At 37.7% G+C, this 26,955-nt stretch overlaps 2 protein-coding genes across 2 annotated transcripts; one reads left to right on the plus strand and one right to left on the minus strand.

Moving 5' to 3' along the window:
• The first annotated feature begins 677 nt into the window (after nt 1–677).
• Nucleotides 678–8,968, plus strand: cyp27a3 (cytochrome P450 family 27 subfamily A member 3). The gene is made up of 11 exons (XM_084122141.1): nt 678–1,016; nt 1,794–1,984; nt 2,821–3,020; nt 4,341–4,538; nt 5,466–5,629; nt 5,760–5,926; nt 6,261–6,342; nt 6,431–6,634; nt 7,238–7,347; nt 8,053–8,090; nt 8,352–8,968. The coding sequence occupies exons 1-11, from the start codon at nt 789–791 to the stop codon at nt 8,354–8,356; spliced, it is 1,587 nt and encodes a 528-aa protein (XP_083978267.1). The 5' UTR covers nt 678–788; the 3' UTR covers nt 8,357–8,968.
• A 4,458-nt stretch (nt 8,969–13,426) lies between these two features.
• On the minus strand, nt 13,427–18,658 carry rnd3b (Rho family GTPase 3b). The gene is made up of 5 exons (XM_084122284.1): nt 18,270–18,658; nt 18,033–18,120; nt 16,136–16,245; nt 15,003–15,131; nt 13,427–14,590 (listed from the first exon to the last, which is right to left on the minus strand). Exons 1-5 carry the CDS (start codon nt 18,375–18,377, stop codon nt 14,348–14,350), a joined length of 678 nt encoding a protein of 225 aa, XP_083978410.1. The 5' UTR covers nt 18,378–18,658; the 3' UTR covers nt 13,427–14,347.
• Between the last annotated feature and the right edge of the window lie 8,297 nt (nt 18,659–26,955).

Below are 26,955 nucleotides of genomic sequence, written 5' to 3' on the forward strand. Positions count from 1 at the left end.
TTTGTACTTTCATTTTCAGTGCCAACCATCATTTGATTTGCAAAGAAATTGTCCGGGATTTTTAGATATATTGACTTGCATTAAAAGGTCTTTTTGTAGCAACAACAAGAATGTTTATTGCTTGCCTAACATATGAACAATGTTTTCATTTGTTTGTTTTTGTCAACACAGTAGCCTAAGATATCCAGTCTGACCATGGTGACAAATTGATAGTCGAAGTTGTAATACTTGATACTTGTATTAAGCAAGGATGCGTTCAATTGATTAAAAGTGACAGTAAAACTTTTACATTGTAACTTTTCAGCTTTGCCATCACAGGAATAGATAAAAATGTAAACAATAAAATAGAAAGCTGTTATTTACATTTTTAATTATATTATTTTGCAATATTACTGATTTACTGTCATTTTGATTATATAAATGTAGCCTTTGTGTTGTGAGCATAAGAGACACTTATCTTTCAAAATCATTAAAAACTCTTACCAACTGCAAGCTTTGGAAAGGTATAGGATACTATACATTCGCTTGAAATTACAGTAACACTCAGCAAGCTTCTTACATCGTTGTTTATTAAGTAGCAACAGTATTTTGTCGGAAACAATGGTTGCCTTGGAGGTAAGACTGACACTGGCGGCTTTTACAGAATCACGACGATGACTAGCGAGTTTACTCAAGTTCATGCGCAGGGGAAGAATAGCTGCTTCTGGCACAGACTGCCATTACAGGGCAGACCATTGCTGTAGCAGGACTCTTGTACATCCTCTGTGTTGTGGACTGCGAGATTAAATATGTTTTCCAATTCCTTTCTTAGAACTGGATTATTTTTATGTAAGCAGGACAGCAGTGGGATAAAATGCTTGTCATCGATATTCCTCAACGTTGGGACTCGGACAACCAGTACACTGATAGGTGGTGATAAACAAAAAACCATGGACGACTTGGATGGTCCTAGCTTTCTGACATCATTATACTGGCTTTTTGGAAAAGGTTATTTTCAAACGACACATCAAATGCAGGTAAAGATTCATAAAAACGTAGTCTACTGGGTTTAGTGTTGCACTGATATATTAGTTTAAACTCAAAATCGTCATGTTTGCTTTTTAATGAATGAGATGGTACTTTCCATGAAAATGTCAATAGCTATCACATTATGATATAAATGTTTTTTTCCAAAACACGGTCATATACTAACGTGCCTAAGACTTTTGCACAGTACTGTGCGTGTGTGTGTGTGTGTATTTTTTTTCAGAGCTGTATATATATATATATATATATATATATATATATACAGCTCTGAAAAAAAAATTATATATATATATACAGCTCTGAAAAAAATTAAGAGACCACTGCAAACCACTGACAACATTTCTTCCAAATTTCAAATAAAGTCATTTGATAGCTGGTCAAAATAAAGAAAAAAAGTTGCCATGTTTTCAGACCTCGAATAATGCAAAGAAAACAATTCTGTATTAATTTTTAACCAACAGAAGTTTTAACTTGGGAAGAGTTCAGAAACCAATATTTGGTGGAATAACCCTGACTTCCAGTCTCAGCTTTCATGCGTCTTTGGCATGCTCCCTATCAGTCTGTCACATTGCTGTTGGGCGACTTTATGCCACTCCTGACTGGCTCTCCACTCTCTCTATTTTTAGGCCTATATAAACATGAAAACAAATGATGATAAGAAACTTTTAAGAATTTATAAGAATTTTGTTTCATGTTGGTCGTGTGAGGTTAAAATGTTTTACTGAATCTTTTTTGTTTATTTACTTTAAAATTTGTAATTAATGCAGATAGAGCACAGCAAAATCTACGGCCCACTCTGGAAGTCCAAATATGGACCATTGGTTATTGTTAATGTGGCCAGTGCAGACCTCATAGAACAGGTTTTGCGGCAAGAGGGTCGTCATCCCATCCGCACTGACATGCCCCACTGGAGAGGCTACCGGAAACTCCGGAATCATGCCTATGGACCCCTCACAGAGTGAGTATCACTGGAGACTGGCACAAGCATTCATCTGTCACTTATGCATTCATTGCAAAGATAATGTAAAGCCATAAAGATGTGAGCTATGCTGCAAAAGTATACACAAAAAGACACCTGCAGATGTTATGAAGCCACAAATAGATTGTGCATGTCTAAACATGTATTGAATAGCAGCTTGCAGTTGATGTACAAAATGGAAACATTTCTGAGGGCACTGTGCGTCAGACAGTAAAGTTCTTGTAATTTTTATGCTTCATAACCCTGAGGAAAATAGGGAATTGTTTTTGAGATCTTACATTGAACAATTAAAGTATAGTGAAACTCCTCTGTAAAGGAGGACAACAGAAGCAATCAATAGATGCAAGTGTAAGTGGGAAAACTGGTTTTGAGGAACCCTATCCACCAAACCTAAAGCAAAAATAGAGGGCTACACTCTTAAAAAGTTTGAAAATGAACATCCATGTAACCTTTCCATTTTACACAAGGTTCTTTATAGTATAAAATGCTCTTTACGCTAAGAAACTAATGGTTCTTTTAAGAACTGTTCACTGAAAGATTCTTTAGGGAACCCAAAATGGTTCTTCTATGGCATTGCTGCGAAAACCTGCTTTTGTGATCTTTATTTTTAAGAGTGTATCTTTCACTGTTCAGAAGTCAATCATAGAATGACCATGAGGACACTGCATGAATTTGATCAAAATTACCTCATACTCAATGTTCTGAACTTATTTTAAATATAAAATACTATATCATTGCAAATGATCATGTGTGACAGTCATTATGCTTACAGAAATGGCAGTACTACTCATAATATATGTGTTGTCCTGTTACAGAATGGGAGCGGAGTGGCAGCGCATCAGAAGCATACTAAATCCTCGCATGCTGAAGCCCAAACACGTGTCCTCCTACACTAATGCCATTAACAGCGTGGTGAACGACTTTATTGAGAAGGTGGCTAAGCTTAAGACAACAAAAGGCAATGACGTTATGGTGTATGACTTGGCAGGAGAATTGTACAAGTTCGCTTTTGAAGGTAATACTGGGTAATTTCAAGGTCAAGATAATTAGGGTGTGCCATAAAGACATGAATTTAAATGAATTGCTGATTTACAGGAGTGAATCATGTGAGTACAAAGGGTCAATGCCACACATGAGATAACAAAGGCCACTGGTTACCATAGCTTCTAGTCATGTGCAGCAGACTTTATCTTAATTTCTCTTCCTTTCAAATAGATCAATGTCAAAAGAAGACCTGGAAAGCAATTGTGCTCTCAAATATCTTGGGCTTACAGATAAACTCAAATAGCCTACTAGTATTGCAGAGGTGGATAAAGTACACAACTTCCTTACTTGAGTTAAAGTACAGATACTACTTGTCAAATATTACTCTGTTACAAGTAAAAGTTGTAAAGACCGATTTTTATTTAAGTAAAAGTACAGAAGTACTCGTTTTTAAAAGTGCTTAAGTATCAGAAGTACAAAGTAAATGTCAATGCATTGTTTTATTATTGTTGCATTGTTGTATGTAACACGTACAGTACCTTATGCCTCTGAATCTATGCCTGCCTAGCTACCCTCATATCAATATCAAATTTATTTCTAGAACACAGATCCAGTAGTGGGAGTGAATGTGAGATTGAATAAGTGCACTCAATAACGTCCACAATGGTTTCAGACACCCAAATGGCTGTTCCCTCAAATAGTGCCTTATTTAAAGTTTTTGGACTTTTAGTATGAATATGTTAGCCTTACTGTTATCTATAAGCCAGTGTGTTCCAAAACAATGACAACATTCGCATTTAGAAGACCAAACCCAACGTTGAAAATGAAAATCAGGTTGATGTCAGAATCCAACGCCAGATTGACATTAATCTCCAACGTTGGACAGACGTTGTGTTGTGGTTGAAAATGAAAATCGCGTTGACGTCAGAAACCAACATCAGTCGGGTTCTGACGTCAACCCAACTTTTATTTTCAATCAATATCCAACGTCAATCTGACGTCGGGTTCTGATGTCAATCAGATGCAGGGTTCTGACGTCAACCCGACTTTCATTTCCAACCAAAATGGAACCCCTGCAACCAAAATCATCCCCTGACTGACATTACTACTTTCTACTCAAGGACCTTGACAGAAATGTAGTGGAGTAAAAAGTACAATATTTGCCTTTCAAATGTAGTGAAGTTAAAGTAAAAAGTTTCCAGAAAAAAAAATACTCAAGTAAATGTACGTTGTTACTGTCCACCTCTGAGTTTTAGATTCATTGTTTTGTTGTACTTTGTTATATTTGATATATATTTGGTAACATGCACTGTGTCCATCACAGTAATATTGTTATTCTCTTTCTCATCAGGAATTTGCTCAGTGTTATTTGAAACTCGTATGGGGTGTCTTAATGATGTGGTTCCTGAAGAAACACAGAAGTTTATCTTCTCTGTGGGGGAGATGTTCCGTCTTTCACCCATCGTGATCCTGTTTCCCAAATCTATCTGGCCCTACATGCCTTTTTGGAAGCATTTTGTGGCTGTTTGGGACCATTTGTTCAAAGTTGGTTAGTTTTTTAAAACTTTTTTATTATTGTCCTGTTTAAAAAATAGTAAAATTAATACAATTATTATTAATAATAAAAGTTTTTGTATTGCCATGTTTATATATACACTACTGTTCAAAAGTTTGAGGTTGGTAAGATTTTTTGGTTACACTTCATTTTAAGGTGTCCTTCTTACAGTGTAATTATACATTTAAGTACTGAGTAATATTAATTGACTACATGTACTTACTATAAGGTCAGGATTAGGGTTTGGTTTGTTTTAGGGTTATTTGCATGTAATTATGCATAATTTATAGTTATTATAGTAACTACATGTAACATGTAACAATGACACTGTAAAATAAAGTGTTACCGATAAAAAAAAGGTAAATTAATACTATTATTTAGTGATGAATTAAACTAATCAATAATGACAGTAAAGATATTTATAATGTTACAAAAGATTTATATTACAAATAAATGCTGTTCTATTCCTGAAAGAATCCTGAAAAAAATGTATCACTGTTTCCACTAAAACATTAAGCAGCACAACTATTTCAACATTGATAATAATAAGAAATGTTTTTTGAGCAGCAAAGTCAGCATATTCGAATTTCTGAAGGATCATGTGACACTGAAGACTGGAGTAATGAGGCTGAAAATTCAGCTTTGCCATCACAGGAATAAATTACATTTTAAATTATATTAAAATAGAGTACCAGTTATTTTAAATAATAATAATATTTCACAGTATTCTTGTTTGACTGTATTTTTACAGATCCAATAAAAGCAGCCTTGATGAGAATAAGAGACTTCTTTCAAAAACATTAACAAATCTTACCAACTCCAAACTTTTGAATGGTGGTGTAGTAGAGCACCTATATTCAAACTATAGTAATGAGTTGTCAGCATGGAAGTCATCCTTAAATATGCTGTTTTTTTGCACAGCGGATGAACTGGTGCAGAAGAAGATGACAGAGATTGAGGAAATGGTGAAACTTGGACAGCCAGTGGAGGGTGAGTATCTCACACACCTCCTGACCAGTGAACAGATGTCCTTCACGGAGGTTTTGGGAAGCATTACAGAGCTTCTGCTGGCTGGAGTCGACACTGTAAGTGTCTTCACTCTTTACAGAGGCAATGCACTGTTTTGCAACATTTGATTTAAAATGAAAGAAAATAGTGTCACTAGTATTTGTAAAGTGTTTTCAATTGAAAGTTTTCAATGTGTGCTCAATTTAGACTTCAAACACTATTTCCTGGGCGCTGTATCACTTGGCACGGGAGCCAGAGATCCAGCAGAAGCTGCATGAGGAGGTGATCAGCGTCTGCCCGGGGGACAAGGTGCCCTGCAGTGATGACATCATCAGGATGCCATTGCTAAAGGCCATCGTTAAAGAGACTCTTCGGTACAGCATATACCGTATCTCTCCATAATACTGTCAGAAACATATTTAATAAGAGCAAAAAGAGCTGTCTAATATGCTAGTTCAGCGTCAGAGAGAAAACAGACCCTTTGTGATTTTGTGAATGTCAGTGAGTCAACATGATAATGACCTCATGCCGAATGTAGTACATCCAAATTTCATTCATACTACACACATTCATACTATATAGAACTTACTTTTTTAACGTTTTCGAAGCAAGTCAAACCTGATGTAGTACCTACTATACAGTATGCGATTTCAGGTGTTGTGTTAGCCTGCTAAATTACCTTCAAAACATGTTCTCTGACATTCTCAGGTTATATCCAGTGGTTCCTGGAAATGCTCGTGTTGTCGCTGAAAGTGAAATAGTGGTTGGTGACCATCTGTTCCCTAAAAATGTAAGCTGAACTACAAACCTCCATTCCATAAACACACCTGTAAATGGACGTCCAAACTAATCAGCGCTGTGTATTCTGTGTTTTCCAGACTCTGTTCCACCTCTGCCACTTTGCGGTGTCCTATGATGAGAAGGTGTTCCCCAATCCTTCTGCGTTTCTCCCCCAGCGATGGATCCGGGGGCAGAAGCAGTTAAACCAGCACCCCTTTGGGTCTGTGCCGTTTGGCTTCGGCATTCGCGCCTGCCTGGGCCGCAGAGTGGCTGAACTGGAGATGTACCTCCTTTTGTCCCGGGTAAGAGCATATGTGTAAGCACAGTCACTGTCTGCACCCTTCCATAGCTGTGCAGATGTTTGTGTTATTATATTAGTAGAAACATGTTCTGTTTAACCTCGCCATCAGATGATTCAATTTGATGGCATATTCACATTTTTGGAATAATGTGGAGTACTGAAGATAGGAATGTGCTGAAACGTTTGCTCCTGTTCATTTGTTTTTAATTCACTTTGCACTTTTTGCATTATGCAATCCAGAAAAATAAAAAAAAATGTTTTGATAGACTTCTGTAGTCTGTACTGAATTCAGTGTGCAGCCAGTCACCTTCTTGCTCATATTCACATTTTTGCCATTACCCAGAAAAACAAAGAAATGCAGTTTTAGGTCATTCCGTGAATTTTTAACCCATCCTTATCACCAATGATTGTCCCAGTTTAGCTGATCATATTGTGTGTTAGTTTTAGATCTTTGACTAGTCTGCAGTCCTTCACCTTTGATTCAACCTTCTCTGCTATTACAGAGATAATTCTGCTTGTCAATGAGTAACTAAGACTTCTCTAAACTTCAGTGAACTGTCAATGTTCAGTATGGTTTTATTTATTTATTAAATTGTTTTTGCAGTTAATTAAACATTATGAAGTGCGCCCAGACCCTTCAGGAAAGACAGTGAAGCCAATCACACGAACTCTGCTGGTCCCTGCCACATCTATGGACCTTCAGTTTATTGACAGGTAAAAAGAGCAAGAGGAACCAGTCAATGCAAAATGCTTCTATATAAAGAACTGTGCACTTATCAAAGCAGTGTGCTTCTAGATGATGATGTTTACAAATTTGATATGAAATGTAACTACAATACGTAGTGCTGACTAAATTTAACGGCTTTACTGTTGCCTTTTTATTTATAATAAACAAAGACTTACTTTTACTGTTATAAATACTTATATACTGTAAATATAATATAATTTTTGACATTACATTGTATAAATAGTTTTGTTTAAATAGAATTGTATGTGGATTATTTTGTCAAATGTAAGTTTTTTAGATCCTTTACAAATAATGTCAAATTGTTTTGTTTTTTGTGAACACCTTAATTTTTGCAATTATATTTTTATAATTTTAGAGGAAAAGAATATCACAGTTTAACATATAATTTTGAATTACATTTGTCTTTACTGGTAAGAATAATATTCATATTAAACACATGTTGCAACCCCTGTCCACTGTTTGCATGAAATCCTTCTCTCACTGTTAAGGCCTCCACACACTACAAGATAATCGGGGCGATTTTGAGCCCAATTCTTACCTTCTGACAATCCAAGTGCTTCCTCCTCATTAACTTTGAAACAGGAAAAAGCATTGAAAAGACTTAACCCTCATACCTAATTCTTTTTCATTTACTTCTTATATTTCTTCTTATATTTCTGTTTTTATGACAGACCGCACTGTCTGAAACCCACTCAAAACCTATCATTGCGCTTAAAAAACCCTTTTAATCTGGAACCTACATACTGAAACCCACCTAAAATCTACCTTTCCTGACAACCACTCAAATCCTACCCTTACGCCTAAAAACCCTTTCAATCGGAAACCTGCATACAACAATCAGGTTTCCAGGGGCAGAACGGGGACGTATTGGACACGGGCGTGGCTTCTGACGTCACACTTGGATGTGGGTGGGGTTGGATGTCCAGAGCAGGATGCAACGAGCCCTTCTTGTGTAGTGTGATGTGGTAAGGGTGATTGAATCTGCTCAGAAGAACGTCGGGGCTGCATCGATGTCAAATCGATGGTGGTGGTTGAGGAGATTCCCCCCTTCTATGTAAAGCGCTTTGAGTGCAGAGAAAAGCGCTATATAAATGTAATGAATTATTATTATTATTAAATCTGAAATCCTGTTGTGTGTGGAAACCCTGAGGACAAACGCGCACACACACTGTGGATTGTCACGTGGAACTAACCGATATAAGAAAGCAAGCTGACGGAAGAATAACATGGCTTCATCCAAACCTTTTTCTTTTTTCAGTGAATTTTATGTAAAAAGCAGTACTAACACTATTTATGTTACATTGTCAGTCTGTTCTGATTTCTGTCTTTGTCTGTGTTCTGTCTATTAGTTCAGTTTAGTCTTCCTCCGCCCTGCCTGTTTGTTTCCATAGTTACTTATTGATTAGTTAGTTCAGTTCAGGTGTGTCTTGTTAATTTGTCTCTTTTGTTCTGTCTATTTATACACTGTGTTCTGTCTTGTTCTTTGTCAGTTATTTTACGTTGCAAGTGTAGGTTGTTCTGGTTTTTGTTCTGAGTTTATTTTGTTTAGTTTGAGACTATTTATTAAATATTACTGCTGCACTTAGATCTTGCTTCTGCCTCTGCTTCAACCGAAATTGTAACAATTATTGCCATTTCTTCTTACCCGTCGTTTGCCGTGTTTGTTTAGGCTACTGTAGAGTCACGTTTGATTGCGAGAGATTTGCGAGATTTCCCGTGTTCAAAACTTTTACATCTACAGTATGATTTTTTTTTTACCATCATGTTTGTGGTATCTTACATTTTGAAAATATGATCAAATTTAAAAAAGTCTGTTTAGATATGAAAGGAGACGCTAAACTGAATAGGCTCGTTTGAGAAGAGCAAAATCTGCGCAGAACTGACCCTCATCCGGAATGCAGAATCCCTGACAACATTCAAAAGACAACTGAAAACCCATCTCTTCCGTGAGCACATAACCTCATAAAAAAAAAAAAAAAAAAAAAAAACTTCCCTTTCCCTTTAAAACCTTGCTTATCGGGCTTATGCTACTCTGAATAATGCCTGAACTTCGTATTTTGAGCACTTCTTGCGTTGTTTTTGCCTCTTCATGATGACCCGCTTAATTTAGTCCTAATTTGTAAGTCGCTTTGGATAAAAGCGTCTGCTAAATGACTAAATGTAAATGTAATGTAAACTGATCACCGGTGATCAATGCGAGATGCATGCCGGTTAGAAATATGCTCGTTTAAGATGAGCAAAATATGCGCAGAAACGATTACCGGTTATCACCGGTGTGGTCCGCCTTGCTCTGATGTCATGCTGACGTAGCCTATATCGCCTCGGTTACTAATGTAACCCTCGTTCCCTCATAATTGTGATCACTTCAGGGAGCCCTATCAACTTCAAGTGTCTACAGAACGAGCCAATTACCGTTGGCGTGCGTGAATCGCGTCACACGCCCCTCCCCCGCAACGCGGGTATAAACAGGAAGCGGGCGCACGCACACATTATTTTTCGCTTAGGAGCCGAGATTGTGACGGCTGTACAACGATGGTCAGCAACGATGGTCAGCAACGGTGGCGACGGGACGTTACGTCTCCCGTTCCCTCCTTCAGGGAACGAGGGTTACATTAGTAACCGAGATGTTCCCTATCAGTCGCTCACGTTCGACGTAACGTCGACGTGACGACGTAATTGGGATCCCATGGAAAACGCTATGGTTGCTGCCACATCCAGCACTCTATGCAAGACTCACAGACCCCCAACTGGCTGGGGCGGAAAGCCTGCATAGAGGAGTTCAAACTGCTGTTCCGTTATACCCCACACAGTGGAACTCTCGGATAACACTGGGAAAGCGTGCCTTTCCGGGGGAGAGGGACGCTGCGGAAGCCATATCCTGCCCAAAGGAAGGTAACGTGGAGAATACCCATATGGACAGGCCGGTTAGGGGCAGTGCAACATATGGAATGTCACTGGGGTGGCTCCAGCCTAAGAAGGGGGAGGCAACACCAGACAGTGATGGCAGAGCAGACTCTGCCAAGGGAAAGACACAAGGAGCTGATTGTGGAAGAATACGCATATGGGCTTCGTAAGCCAAGGCGATGGCATCCACTATCCACTGGGCAATCCACTGCTTGGAGACAGCCTTTCCCTTCTGCTAGCCTCCGTAACAGTTGAAGAACTGATCTGAGGTCCTGAGGCTTTGCGTTCTGTCCACGTACAGACGCAAAGCGCGAACGGGACAGAGAAAAGCCAGGGCTGGGTCTGCCTCCTCCGAAGGCAGCGCTTCCAGGTTCACTACCTGGTCCCGGAAGGGAGTGGTCTCAGACTTATCCGGGTCGTGGTCTCAGGATCACGTGAGAGTTAGCCGGGCCAAATTCTAGGCACGATTCGTCGACTAAAAATGCATGCAGGTCCCCTACCCTCTTGATGAAGGCCAATGCAACCAGGAGTACTGTCTTACAGGACAGAATATTTAACTCTAGCTGATTGCAAGGGCTCAAAGGGTGGTCTCTGAAGTGCTGAAAGGACCAGAGACAAATGCCAAGAGGGTATAGAGAGCGGGCGACGTGGATTTAGTCTCCTTGCCCCCCTCAGGATCCTGGCTTTCCCAGCAACTTACCTTCAACTGCATCGTGATGTGCGGCGATAATGGCAACATTACTTTAAGGGTGGAGGGAGACAGACTTCGCTCCAACCCATCTTGCAGGATGGAAAGCACAGCTCTGATCGAGCAAGTTCGGGGGTTCTCCTCATGAGAAGAACACCACTCAACGAACGGGTTCCACTTCAACGCATAGAGGCGCCTCATAGAGGGGGCTCTAGCGGAAGTGATGGTGTCAACTACCGCTTGAGGTAGGTCACCTAGAACCTCCACATCCCGTCCAGGGACCAGACATGGATTTTCCAGAGGTCTGGATGCGGGTGCCATTGGGTGCCCCGTCTCTGAGAGAGCAGGTCCTCCCTCAAAGGAATGGGCCAGAGAGGGGCTGTCGCGAGGAGCACTAGTTCTGGGAACCAGGTCCGGTTGGGCGAATACGGCGCAACGAGCAAGACCTGCTCCTCTTCCTCCCTGACTTTGCCCAGGGTCTGTGCAAGAAGGCTCACTGGGGGAAACGCATATTTGCGTAGACCCTGCTGCCAGCTGTGTGCCAGTGCAGAATAGACACTAGATCGGGGCATAGGCAAGGGGACTGCACCTCCCTTGAGGTAAGCGAGTCTCGATCTTAACGCGGCCATAGTAATATTCCCGCAATGGGAACATGAACTATTCACAAAAGCTGCCTCAGCATGCTGAATGCCCAAACATGAGAGGCAACTATTGTGGCCATCTGCTGGCGCCAGGGAACGACCGCACCCAGAAACGCACAAGCGAAATGACATCCTGAAAAGGACGCAGGGTAAGGCTTGTGTTTAAGGCTCTTTTAGTTGAAAGTAAAAAAGAGAAAATAAAAACTCTTCCCACGCTGAGGCACCCAGGGGTAGCCGCGGCTATAATAAGTTAAAAAACTCAAGGAACGCCCACCGATACAGAGTCTCTTCTTGCAGCACTGAAGTAACAACCTCTCGGTTCCAAAGTGAAAGACAATGTGTGCGTGCGCTCGCTTCCTGTTTGCCCGCTCTGCGGGCACGTGACACATGACGCCATTCACCTACGCCAACGGTCATTGGCTCGGTCTGTAGACACTCGAAGTTAATAGGGCTCCCTGAAGTGATCCCAATTACGTCGTCACATCGACGTTATGTTGAATGTGAGCGACTGATAGGGAACAAAAAACCCTCGCAACGGTGAGGCGGACGTGTCGGATTCTGCAGTTAAACACAGTTGCTCTCCACCGACTGCGCTGATCACAAGCACGATGGAAAACGACTTGCTGACGACACAGCTTAATGTTCATTGGTTTAAACAACTGTGATGTATTGTTCTCTTTTAAAATGTTTGATTTTAAAACTCTTATATAATTTTTTTTATGTGTATAAATTATGTGTGAATCTTCCTAATCTGTTTGACAGTGATATCTCTCTATGGATGTGATTGTTTTCATATTTCAAAAAATATTTAAAAACATGTCTGTATTAAAGCAAAAATGATAAACACGTCTGGAATTAAATAACAAGTATGGTGTCTTTTTGATCATATTCATCTTCATATAAAAGCAATAACTTAAATTCATCTAGTTTATTAGCAACACCGTACATGTGCGTGAATCCCGCGAGATCCGCCTTTGAGGTAGTTGAGGTTTGAGGTATCCGCCTTGTAGGTGTCTGATCCACTACGATAAGAGAGAACTTGTCCAGCTTGCTTGCACTTTTTTCACTCCTCCCCTCACTGCAGCCACCTACTCTCGCATACATTTCAGGCGAGGCCAGGCACATCTTAAACTTACCGTCATGCTTGTGGTATCTTACATTTTGAAATCATTTTGAAAAGTTTGGGCCAACCTTTAGTCTGTTTAGATATGAAAGGAGACTCCACTGATGCCCTTAACTGAAACATTCCTTCCTATTTGTCATTTCCTGCTCCACTTTTATCATGACAAGTAAAACTAGATTTTCATGTTCAGTCTGACACTAGATCTTCACAGTGCACGTCTAAGAGCTGATAAAGTTAACGGCATGAAAACCATCTGGAAGAGAGTTCAAAAGGAATGTGTGAGTTTGAATTCTATGATTATGATTTTTAACATGTTTTCCTTTTTTCTATCCCAACATAAAAATAAATTTATCATAAAGCTAATTTTGCAAGCTCTGAACAAGCATTGCATTCGGTTGCATTCCCCCTCCTTGCTAAAATTATTCTAGAGGATTTACAGTTTGACTCCTTAATCTGCATTCTCAACTGGATACATGTGAGGGATAGATTCCAGTATAGGCTACTTAAAAAAATAAAATATATATTTTTATATATTAATATATATATATATTTTTAGCATACAGTATTTTTTATGTTTTTTCCAATTTACCAGAATTTTCAATTATGCCCAGCAGATGGTAGTGTTGGACCAAACTGAATGCGCTAGAATAGTGTAGGAATCACTCATTTTGCCAGACAATGGACCTTTTGGGTATCTTACATTTAAATAAATAAATCACAGCGCGTTATTTATTTCACAATTGTGATTTAAATGAACCATTGATACATATATCAGTAAATACATTATAAACTTGCTTTTGGTCACAAAAATAAGTAAAGATAATGGAAATAATATAGAATGCTTTATAGGAAATTGTGGATTAATTTACATAAATGCCGTTACAAACCTTTTTTATAACATTTTAAAATGTTAAAAAGTCAAAAAATTCATACAGACACTTTTTATTTATTTATTTTAGTGTAAATAGTGTATCATTTGTGTATGAGGCTGTTTTGGGATAAGATCCATAAGTTTTGTAAACTAAAAGTTTTTAAGCTTTTTAAATAGTATTTGGAATGTGTTTGCATATGACATAAATTGTCACTGACACAACTGCTTGCGGCAGGTATGCTTAATTTATTGCCTCATTAATATCTCATATAGAAAAAACTACTTACAATGTATATCTGTGACATTATTTGACACTTTTTGGTGATGTCAGATCTAATAGGACAGTGCTGAGGTTAGCAGCACTGACCACATGTTAATCCAACAAGTTAGTTACGTGCATAAACTGGGGATCATTGCACTGAAGTATGACACAACAAAATCCAGAGGAAATTCTTCTTTGGACGGCTTCTACAAAGTCATAAGTGCTCATCTGGCAGTATAGGAACAGATGTTTTCCCTGCTTTAGGTTTATTATGATGGCTAAAATGTTCTGAGGTGCTTTTAAATAGGGGAGAATAGAATGCATCATCATTAATACGTGTCGCTCACTCAGCTCACCGGTACATATTGTGAATAGTAGTGAAGTGCAAAATAACTCCCTTCAGTTAATTCCCAAATGGACTTCTAGAAGGAATCCCGATAAGAGAATGAATGCATGCAGATGAAATGGCTTTTGAAATCACATGACTGTACAGGTTTTTGTCTTGGTCTTGTGTAGACATGACACTGATCCCAGCTCAGGCCTAGATACGTGCGAGCTCCTCTTGGTGGCTCTGCTGGACTTCATGCGTTTCACATTCTTGTTGCTTTTACTGATGCAGGCCAGTGTGGCTATGTGAAAAATGTCCCTCACGCTGTTCTCAGACTGCTGCGCTGAGCACTCGATGTAAGGGGCCGAGATCTGCTTGGCCATGTTTGAACCCTAAAAGCCACAAGAAGTCCAAAATTAAAGCTGATAGACAGTTTAATGCTAAAATAATTTCTGATCATCTAATTCAGGGGTAAAATTACAATATAAAGTTTAAGCTAAAGTTTAGCCAAATGTATCATTGTCAATGTTTCAAGTGTAATATGGGCCTCAATAATGATTATTTTAGTGGTTTTGCAAGCTGATTAAGCATCATAACAAAGTCTGTAAATACATTAATATGAAACTGTATGCATTTTGTTATATAGCCCAGGTTAAAAATGCAACATGTTTCACTATCCACCACCTAGGGGTCTTTGGTTGAAGATACGTAATTGCATTATTTGTAGTACAAGCTTTTGAAATTGAATGCTAATTTTCATTTGTTCTATTTTGATTATAGCTATAATTTTTTTTTAAAACTCACCTGGTCATAAGATGAAGGAATGTCATTGGACAGCTGCACAAATGTGGCCAGATCTGCACGTAGGTCTGACTTACATCCAACCAAAAGTACTTTAGTATTGGGACAGAACTCCTCAATTTCCCCTTTCCACTAAAGGGTTTAAAAAACATGGTGTTAGACTTTCGACAAACATAAATCATATAAATATTAAATGAAAAACCTAAACGAAAATCAGAAATGTTGGCAACTAACTTAAATAAAATAAGTTGAAGTACTAAAAGTACTAAAACTGAAATAAATAAATACTAATAAAAGCACATAACAAAATGACTAGAATAAAAAATGAAAAATATATGAAATATTTTAATATTTATTGTAATATGATTTATATAACTATTATCATAATATCCGTAAAACTACAAAAACTAAGATTAGAAAAACGAAGAAAACAAAACCTAAAATTAGACAAGAATATAATATTATTAATTTTAAGTAATCTTTTATCTGTCTAATATGATTCGGCTGTTTATTTTGAAAATGAGAGCACCACAAATTCCTTTCCACATTGTTTATAAACCCTCCAGCGATTTTGTTATCCCAGGATGTCTACAAATCTGTGATTGCATGATCTTCATGACCCAGTTATTAAAACACTTTTGTTTTAAGTGTCATCCCTACTTCTAGTGAAATGGCCATTTGTCTAGAGCGTAATGTTCTCTAGTAGTTCACCTAGAATCACCCGATGACATCAGTGTAGAGTTGCACAGACCACCTCGCTCAGAGAGAGTCAGTGGGAACACCAATGAAGCCCCAAAACGGGTGGCTAATTCTTGCTCTCTTAAAACCTCTTGTCTCCCAATGACATCAGAGGTTACAAGGCATTCTGCGGCACAAAGGCTCTATGATTCCGAGGCCCAACGTAAACAACTCTTATTGGTTGTCGTTCTCCCCCTCATGTGATAGTCAAAGGATCAAAGCCCTCCCACACATTCCCTCTCTCATTCATTGGACTCTTGTCTCAGATGTCTGGACTTTTGTTCTCATCACCACAAAGACAGGGCTTGTGAGAATATCCCAGAAAAACAGTTCAGGAGAGCTACAACAGTTTATAAACCATCCGCACCGATGAACAAATGTCTTGAAAATCAGCGTACCTTCCTTAGCACATTCTCCAGAGTCTCTGGTCGACCGATATCAAAACAGATGAGAACTGCATCGGCGTCCGGATAAGAGAGGGGGCGCACGTTGTCATAGTACGGAGACCCTGCAAATAGACACCAAAACACTGTACTAATAAATAAATTATTACTTATTATAACATAAATGAATAAGTAATAATCTGAACAATAACCTGACAGTGCAATGGAAAAGCTGGTAAGTTAAACAATGAACACAGCACGTTAGCATGATATTTATGCAACTGAATTGTTTTAAGATGGTATGTTGCTATTAGATTTATTCCATATGTATCGCAATGACATGTTATTTATATCACAGTCTTTCAAAGTTCAACAGTATACAAATCAGTGTTATTTTAGTATGATGTATATACTATTATAGTATTTGTAGTTTTAGTAATGTTATGTTTTGTCACTTCTGTTAGTTAAATTAAAATATTTTTATTTAGCTTTAATTTATTTTTATTTCAGTTTTAGTAATTTTCAGCTAGTTGCCAAAGACAACATTTCTCATTTTTGTTTTAATTTATGTTTTTCTCTCTTTACAATGCAGTGTCAGAAACCATGCACATCTGTCCTAGAAAAACATAATTTAGGAGTAATCTTTTCTTTTATATATCTTCATTTATAGCATCCAGTTTGAAGAACAACGTCCCCATAAACTACAAACACTATATTACTACTGTCATTGAACAGTAAAAAAGTATATAATTCAATTCAAATAATCAAAAGTCAAAAGCGAATAATTCTCTATCCATTTATTTATTCAGTGTCGCTGTGAGTAAAGTCTTCTTAGGACATTCTGAACTGGTTGGACTGATACTGGTTGGTTTTCTATGGGGGTCCCTGTGCAAGTCACTGTCCCTCTACATAGGAACACAGCACATGTACTGTATCCATGTTTCAAGACCAGCAAATTAGGTTACAGTGCTATTCTGGGAGGTAAGTGTTGAATCTGTTCTAGAAAGTTTGTAGAGCTTGAAATGAGTTCAAACCTCAGATCATCATTAGCCATCATTACTGAAATATTTAAAGGTCTCATTTTGAAATGTCTGTTCATGGCGAGTCATGGGTTGCTCGCAAAAAAACATGAGGAAGGAAAAGATGATAACTGTCAGTTCAGATTTGATAAATATATATATACAACTGTTTAAAGAAAGCATTATTTGCAAACAAACTATGCTATACCACATATGTGTAGTTTATTTTGTGATAGTATTACCTAACATTAACAACATTCATCTGAGTCATTCTAGAAGTGTGGGAGACAAGAGTGAGTCTGCTGTGAGAACATCATGGGCAAAAATAAAGCTTACACTTAAAACCAAACACAGTTTTACAGCTTGATTCCATTGAAGAACCTTTTTAAGCTCCACACCACTTTTTATTTTTCATTTCTTCAGAAAACCAGGGCTTTTAAGAGAGAATCAATCTAATATGCAGGCAGTGCAACATGAAGAGCTTTTAAACTGGACTACATAGATAACCCAAGATATCAAACGTTGTTTTTGATAAGAAAAACCTGAACCAAATCCAAAACCAAACCCTAAAAGTGTTCATTAATAAAATATAAAAGTGCTCATAGCACTCACTTTTCTTCTTCAACCTCATCATCACATATTCAAATTGTTTATTAATGAATTATATCATAAGTGATGAATCATACATCAGTCTGACAAGAATATCTGTGGTCCTCGTCCAGTCTCCAGTCCACCAAAAATAGAGGGTGTCATATCATCATATCCCACAACGCCCAAAATCTCAAAAACTGCATTACAGCTTCTATGAAGACCAATAAATTCATAGGCTATGTGCATGTGTGTGGATCGAGGCTTGGATAAAAACAACATCAAATTGATTTTCCTTCTCTTACCTGAAGTATCCCAAAGACTGAGCTCAACTCTCAATGTGTCCACCTCAAAACTGGCTGTGTAGTTCTCAAACACTGTAGGAACATAGTTCTGCAAGAGAAAGATCCAAAGTTTAATATTTAACCAAACAAAATGACCAACTCATGGCTAAAACGTTCAATAAATGTTACACTCATGACACAAATGACATTAAAGATCAAATTAACATTAATATTTATTGGCGAGTTTTCTCTACAAACCTCTGGAAACGAGTCTTTGGCAAACACATTTAACAAAGACGTCTTCCCACACTGAGTGTCCCCGACCACAACTATTTTACATTTCATATCGTGATGGTGATCCATCATGGACTATCGTTAACTGAACCTCATCTTCATTCACCGTCGCTGAACATCAACCGGGTGACCTCGAGACTGCAGTCTGTCCATGATGTTACAGTAAGAGAGAAAGATTCCAGTTCTCTGTGCAAAGTGTTTAAGTTGTCTTCGGTGCTCCTCGGGTTGTGATAAAGATGAGTTATTTGTAAAGCTGAAGGCGAGAGGTGCATCCTCTGCTCGCAGCGCTGAGGAATAAACCGCTCGAACCGTTTCGCTTTGGAGTCTGTGAAACATCCACATACTTGTGTGATGAGCGCAGCGCGAGACCGCCCCGAGCATCAGCTCGCATTCCAGCGCGCGAGGACGCGCCGCGCGCTCCAACGCTCAAAGAGACAAATGCTGCTAAGGAAACAGGATTTTCTGCAGAGCTATGACAAAAGCCTAAAGAAACGCAGATGTAGTCAAATCCCAGGACTGTGATGTGATCAATTTAACAGTCTGGTTGTAACATGAAACTGTTTTAACTAACACTGCCGTTTGTTGCTCACAAAGGCTGCACTTATTCGAACAAAAATAAAGTAAAAACAGTTGGCTATTGTGAACTATTATCTATTGTAATATATTTTAAAGTCTAATGTATTCCTGTCTAAATCATTTCTGCAGCCATTTCTCCAGTCTTCGTTGTCACATGATCCTTCAGAAATCATTCTAATATGCTGATTTAGTGTTCAAGAAACATTCCTTATTATTGTCAATATTGAAAACAGTTGTGCTGCTTAATAGTTTAGTGGAAACTGTGATAGGCCTACATTTTATTCAGGATTATTTGATGAAAATAAAGAAATTAAAATAGAAATAGAAATTGTATATATAATAATGCTACTTTTGATCATGCAACCTAAAAGTAGGCTATCTGTAGGGGAGAGTGGGGTGATTTGTGCCAGGGGGGAAGTAGTTCCACCCTTGTTTCTGGAAAACCATAGAAGAAATTGGTCATGTGACCACATAATTTTGAAAAGCAATCACTTTTACTCGTCCTCCAAAGAAGAGAGACACATGGCATGAGAGTTAAGCACATTTTAGTGCAAAAAACTGTTTTTTCCCTTTCAAAGTAAAATTTCTATGATTAAGGTTTTCTGATTGTAGTGTCTGAACAATTATAGACAAGTTTGAAAACATTTCACACGTTTTAGTGCTTTAGTAGGCTACACAATGAGTCCATACAGTTAGCATGATGTTAGCTCTTAACTGCTGGATCATGCTAGTTTTTCAAACTTGTAGGTCTGGGGTGATTTGTGCCAAAGGGCCTGGGTTAAGTTGTGCCAGTTCCAGACCACCTAGACCTACATACTCACAGGGGATAATCTTGAGAAGTGAGGAGATGGGCATGCCTCATCATTGTTTGACTTAGGCCTGCCTGCTATTTGTTTAATTTAGCTAACACTGATTTCAGTTTTGAGTTTGCACTATGTTATTAAAAAGAAGTTTTATTCCGTTTTTAAGTGGCCTATGTCACAATAGGATGTTTAGAAATTAGCCTAGTCACTTTATTCTTATATGTTACATAATTGACAGACAGCGCTATGTCAACAGGCATCTATTGCCAAAGCCTTTTTGCCTGAAATGATTCACAAATATCATATATTGTGTTGCTATGGTGCTCTAAATGGTTGCTAGGGCGTAGTTTGATAGCTTCACAATGATCCTGAGAGACTGATTGGTCGTCTGAGTAAAATGAGCCCACCCCCTTGTCTCTATGACACTGTGATCCAGAGTTATGTTCAATACAAAATCCCTATGCAATTGACCATAGTAGGAAAAACACATGCTATGGTATTCCAGGGTGACAATATCTAAATAAACCTTAAATTAGTCATTTTGTATTGAATTTATCTTGCTTTCATATAGCATTACGGTTCATAACATTAAAATGTTCTGTTTTACTTCAGAAATCACTGGCACAATTTACCCCCAATGTATTCCCCCAAAGGCACAACTTCCCCCGCACCAGGGGCAAGTTGTGCCATGAGACCACTTTTTTCCCAAGAGCTATATTTCGGAAACAATTTATTTCAGATCCAAAGTTATTGTTCTCAGGGATGCACCACATCCTGAAATATATGTACATCCTTAAGTTGAAGGCATTACTGCCATGGCCTCACTTTAAAGTCACTTTGAGTAAAAACTGGCACAACTCACCCCACTCTCCCCTAATGCAATTTCATTAAAAAAATGATTTTTTTTTTCTTTACAAATAAGACTTCTTTGCATTATTTCTCTGATTAACTTTCTAAATTCAAATGAAATCATAATTTATTATGACTCAACACTAAAATCTCAGTAACTGTCTTTATTTTTACTAACCAAATTATGGGATGATGCAGGTTAAAAAAAAGAAAAGAAAATAGGACCTATAGCCTAGTTCATAATGATTTCGCACTCATTGGCCCATTTTGAACCCACTCATTTTGACTCATTACATAAAACGATAAAAGAGACCTGACATAACACAAATACGAGTAGACACTTTAATACTTTTCTAGATTATTTAACAAAATGTGTCCAATTTTGCCTGAATTAACCCTAGTCAATCAAGATATCTATAGATATAGTGCCTGAGAAAACGCTCAAATATCATTGAAAGCGTGATTCAGGGAGCAGACTGTAAGGATACAAGATAGAAAAAATGACCATGAGGAGGAATTTAAGTCCTTTTACAACAGTTAATATGGTAAATCGCAGTCATATGCGTTTACATGTGGATTTTATGTAATAACAAAATCCTCAGTCCAGCTTTGCAACAATGCACTATAAGTTTAAAATGGGTTGAATGTCCTGATCTTATGTTCTTGAGTCTTCCTAAAGACAGTGCCATTTGTCCCGAAGAGCACTCACTGTGAGGTCAATATACAAGATATTTTAAGAGAAAACAGCCATGAAGGGACTTTTCAACCTTATAGGGAGGGCTAGTTTTTGATGAAATGTGAAAAGAATGTCCTGTGGTTGGTTTTTCCTCTTTTCCCAACAGTTTCGCAACATTGCTGGCTCCACATGCCTGTGTCTCAACACAAAAATCACATGAATCATATGTTTTGCTTTTCGCTCTGTGAGGGTGTAAAACATGATCATCATAAGCAGTATTAATGAAACCATATGTCCTTTTAACAGAGTAATGTGCAGACATTGGTATATACTGTTCATTTTGTAAACAAAATATTTCAGTAATAATTTAATCAAATGTTGTGTAATCTGATATACTGCAAAAAAAAAATTGATTAAATGTTTTCATTATTATTTATATATGCTGAAAATATTAGTGAACGCCCTCCTGTGTCAGCAGCAGTTTAAGAGCACAACCCAGAGCAGGAATGTTCTCAGAATTGGAGGACAGCCAGAGCAAGAAGCTGCTCCATGACTGAATGAATACCACATCTTCACAGTCAAACAAGAACTGTCTCCGGATCATTTACAAATCATGATAGAAAAGCTTTTAAGAATACTGATCACATATGGAAACACTTAAGTGATGCTGATTTTCCCTAAAAAATCCAGCATTGCTGGTCACCAGCATACGGTTTGTTTTGCATGGGATGCCGGTTGCTGGTCAACACCAGCATGGGAAACAGGAGTGCTGATTGACCAGCTCAGTTTTGCTTGAGAACTTCATATGATGGTCCATAGCACTATACCAGCTCTAAACATGGAATTCATGCTGGTTAATACTGGATTTTTCAGCAGGGTTTGCACTTTTCAAATGTACTAATCACGTCTTTACTAATACTAATTCATGTCTCTCACCATCACCGCGCATGTTTGTGTCATTTCCTTTTCTGTCCCTAGAAACCCTATTGGCTTCAGTGTAGCTTTGTGCTGAGTGAGCAGAAAGACCACATGTGCATACGCAGAACTCAACAATTTGAGAGGTGGCGGTCACTCGTTGTGTGTGGAAACATATGGATCTGATAACACAATTTTCGAAAACGTTATTCACCAACCCCCGCTGGACCACCAGAATATAGAATAACAAACTGTGTGAGTCTGTGGAATGTGAAAGTTAAACATCAGTCATGGGCCTCTTCTGTTACAAGGCAGCTCTTCACCTGATAAAAAAGCTCACTGATTTTAGATTGAACCATAAGGAGGGAAAGACTCTGAGGTGGAGGCAATTTGCCAGAATCTGCTGTTCCCACAACCGAGACATGAAACAAACTAAAATAACTACAGCATACTAAATGCAAGGACAGTCTAGAAGGAGGGGGTATATTTATATTGTGTCAATTTCATGAGAGCATATGAGTGATTGAAAGTTTGTGGCAAACCCAGGGTCATCATTCTTTTTTCTTTTAGGGTGCACCAGTGGCTGTCCCAGGTTTGTGCTACAGGCAAGATAAAACATGACCAAAAAAATATATATATATACACTTCCAGTACTAAACAACGTAATAGTTCATGTAAGTGTAAAATGTGTTAGGCTTGGTACATACTTTTTCGTTTTGCATGCAAGGGGACTTAAATATCTTACAATTATCAAAGACTATAGAGAATGAATGTTAAAACATGCTGTGACACACACACACACACACACACATAATGCATTTTCAAAAATGTATTTAATCTCACTGACAAAGTATCGAATTTTCCTCAAGGTACTGTCACCATTAGTTATAATAATAAGGCCAGGGGGTTAAACAGAAACACTGAAAATATTCTGATCTGTCTCACATATCAAGTGAGTGAACAAGTCATATCAACTAAAATTACACCACAACAAGCAACTTTTTCATGTTCTAGTAAATGGTTTGTGCCTCTGGCTAGTACATATATGTGTTGCAATGCACAGAAAACATGTATCTCTGTTTCGACCGGTTCATCTGGTGCTATATGGGAAACCAAAGCATGTGGTGGCTTGTCGTAAGTCAGGATGTTTTGTCTTTGAAACCCCAGAGAGAAACAATTTCTCATTATTTATGCCTGTTGCCTCTGTCTTTCCTACTATCTGACTCTTTTTCCTCCGTAAAAAGAGCAAATGTCTGAACGGCTGAATGTGTTTGGTAATCCTGCAGTGGCATCATTCTGGAATCTCTCAGGCATTCCAGTCCTTCAGTTACACATTCTTGGGGAACGGCAACTTGGATGATTACTTGGTGTCTACAAAACACAACTAAAATCCATCCAGTGAGTAATGAAATGACATTAAATAACTTTACATTATCATTATCAGTTATACGTTTACCTCTATTGGCTGATCCATAATGAAATGCGCAGTTCCACTAAACACGTCTTGCTGCCTCATCTTATAAGGCAGCATATTTTTCATTAGAAGTTTTCCTGTGCGTACTGTAAGTATGATTAATCCACACAGTTATTTGTGAATGAGACCCATTGTCATGCTGGAATTGAAAAGCCCTCCAACTCCCCAAACTGATGCAAAAAAGTTGAACTCAAACAGTTCTCTAGTACTCTAGTGTTACTGGACTGTGCATGAAGATAAGAATAGTCTTCATTGGAATTGAGGGGCCTAGCCAAAGCACTTATAAGAAAAGGATGATCACAGGAAATCCTGCCACTGTGCAGAATGGTCTGTCTATTTCTCACTTGATATCTAACAGAAACTGCTTAACAATAAGGAACAATTCCTAACAAGCTTTAGGTATCATGAACTAATACATTTGATTTATTTAAGGTTAATGTTCATTTACAGCATTTCATCAGTACACACATTTGACATTGAAAGAACAAGACATCTAGGACATCTTTTGTCTTTTCATCTTTTTTTTATCATGAGAAAAATAAGGCAGCCAAGTGGCTAGTGCCACTAAAAGAACATTAGGGGAAAACCTGAAGCTATTTAATTCCATTACACTTCATTTGAGTAAGTACAGTGCTGCAGTTTTTAACTGTGTCTTTGTTGAGGAGAAACCCTTTGGCTTTGGTACAGCTTTTAGATATTGAGTTGCCACATAGGACTGACAAACAGCGCCTGGTAATGCAATTCACTGCTTCAGGGTGACCTGGAATGTCCTCCGAGTTTCAGAAGAGCATGCGAGGCAGTGAAAGCCTTAATAGGCCCTGACAAAAGCCTTCCGTCCTTTACAGAAATGGGCTCTGTTGCTGTTTTTAGTATTGGTGCATATCACACCTGACCCATAATGTAGGAAAAAATAGGCCAAAAAAAAAAAAAAAAAGGACAGAACGAAATACCCAGTGGGACACTATTATGCTTGTATTTGCATTATATTTTTCATATTGTAAAACTAATCATAAACTCATGTAATGCAGTGCTTCAAATGTGCTGATTATTTGGGTTTTACTTATGTAGAGTGAACTTGGGTACAAATACATTTGTCTGTCAGTATCTTCTCATTATTCCGTTGTTGTTTGTTTAGGATGAACAATCTTTAACAGACCAATACATTATTAAGCCTTTGAGGATTCTTTAATGTATTTGGCTTTTATTAAAGTCAAAAGCATTTGGTGCAATTTACATTTGCTAAAAATACAGTGCAATAAATCACTGTTTTCTTATTGTCATTTAGTGTGTACTTTGAAAGCATGCTGTACTGCAGAAAAGCCATGCTTTCATGTATTTTAAGCTGGCTTTAGCAGAATAAAGGAAGAAATGCCAAGACAATTTTTAATAGACTATATAAATCACATTCTCTGGCTGGTCTTACACGCTTGGAAGAAATGGAAAAATCTATATAAATTTGTTTGGTTTTCAAATGCCAAGTTTTCTTCATGGCTGAAATTAATAAGGTTTGTTACCCGTTCTGGTGCAAGGCAGAAAATAACATAAATTATTATAGGCTAACATTGATGCTTTTATTTAATGCGAAGGTGATTCCATCACCAGAACAGCACCGAAGCATATTCACAGTAGAATGGCAAGCCATTTTGACTTTTATTCATTCCCTGGATATTAATTCTTGATTTCAACAATTCAATTTTATCTATAGTTAAAATGCGAATTATTGATATCAGGAATTCGATTTCTACAAAAAAAAAAAAAAAAAAGGCAACTTTGGATGCCAGGAATTACATTTCCACTAGTGAAATTGTTCATTCTTGAACAATGACATCATCATTGAATTCTTGATATCAGAATTAAATTTCAACTAAAAACTATAATTCTTGATAATTGTTATTTTCAGTAGTTAAATGTCACCATATAGGCTGCCATTCAAATTCAGTTGTTGATATCAAGAATTGATTTCTTACTAGCTGAAATTCCAATTTCACATTATCAGAAATACAAATCTTGCTAGTGAAAATTTTGCTAGCAATAATTACGTGGTTACTAGTGCAAATGTCTATTCTTAATATCAACAACTGAACTGCTATGTTCATTTTTGACATCAATCATTTGATTGTCACCAGTGACAATGTTAATTTCTGATATCATGAATGTGATTGTTACTTGTAAGAAAGCCATTTTAGATATCTGAAATTACTCTCCTAATTATTGATACATAACAAATGTAACCTGTTGAAACACATTTACAGATATCAAGAAGTAACATTACAACTAGTGAAAATTGACTTCATGATATCAGGAATATATTTTCTACTAGTAGCCTATGTAATTATTCATTGATATATATATAAAAATGATTTTTTATGATTTTTTGCATTTCTGATATGTGAAACTGGAATTTCAACTATAAGAAAACTATTTTTTTGATATCAACAATTGAATCTAAATCTAAATCAACAATTGAATCTAAATGATATGGTGACATTTAACTAGTGAAAATTGAATTGTTGATCACAAATTCATATCCAATGAATAAAAGTCAAAACGGCTTGCCATATAGTTCCTCTTAGTTACACCTCCAAGTTTATCACACTGCAATGCTTTCCCCTCTCAGTAAAACAAATTCAAACACCTAATAAGTTATAATTAGCTATTTCATTATTTTTTTACTCAAGGATCCTAATGAAAGACTTCCCTTTTATAGCCCCTTTCACACAGCACGTTGATCCCGGGACATTGCCGTAAAATTGCTATCTAGCGTCTTCTGTGTTAACGCAAACACGTCCCAATCACTGGATCGATGCCGGGATGGGGACCTAGTAGCATTGCCGGGATCAGTCCCGGAACGCGCTCTTTTGAACAAAAGCCAGGACCAATGCCGTAAGAGGTGTGTCGTAGTGATGACGCACAGGCCTCTCTACAACCTATGTGAATGAACCAAAATCAAACATTATCCGTGTATTTTCCGGAATCTCTGTGTGAAAGGGATTGTGAAAGAGTTTTTTTTTCTAAGCCATATCTTTCCTGTGTTTTTGTTGTGTGCTTTTATCCTGCCAGACATGTTTGTGAGTCAACAATGTCAATGGAAACAAGTCAATGGCAACAAGCTTTTCCGGTTTCATTCTATTAAAGCAACCCAAGAGCAAAATAATTAAATTATGTAGGCCTATAGTTTAAAGAGGTGAAATAGCCTACTTTATTTTTTATTAATTAGCATATTGTTGGAGAGTGTGAACTAGGCTAAATACAGTAGTTAAAAATGTCTGTTATATGCTTGAATAGAACCCAAGTCGGAGTCTCAAGAACGAGCAAGAGAAACATTTTCTATTATGTTCTGCGGACGTCATCTAGTGG

This window comes from Abramis brama (genome assembly GCF_963993115.1).
Source record: "Abramis brama genome assembly, chromosome: 8".
In the NCBI taxonomy this organism is placed as follows: Eukaryota; Metazoa; Chordata; class Actinopteri; order Cypriniformes; family Leuciscidae; genus Abramis; species Abramis brama.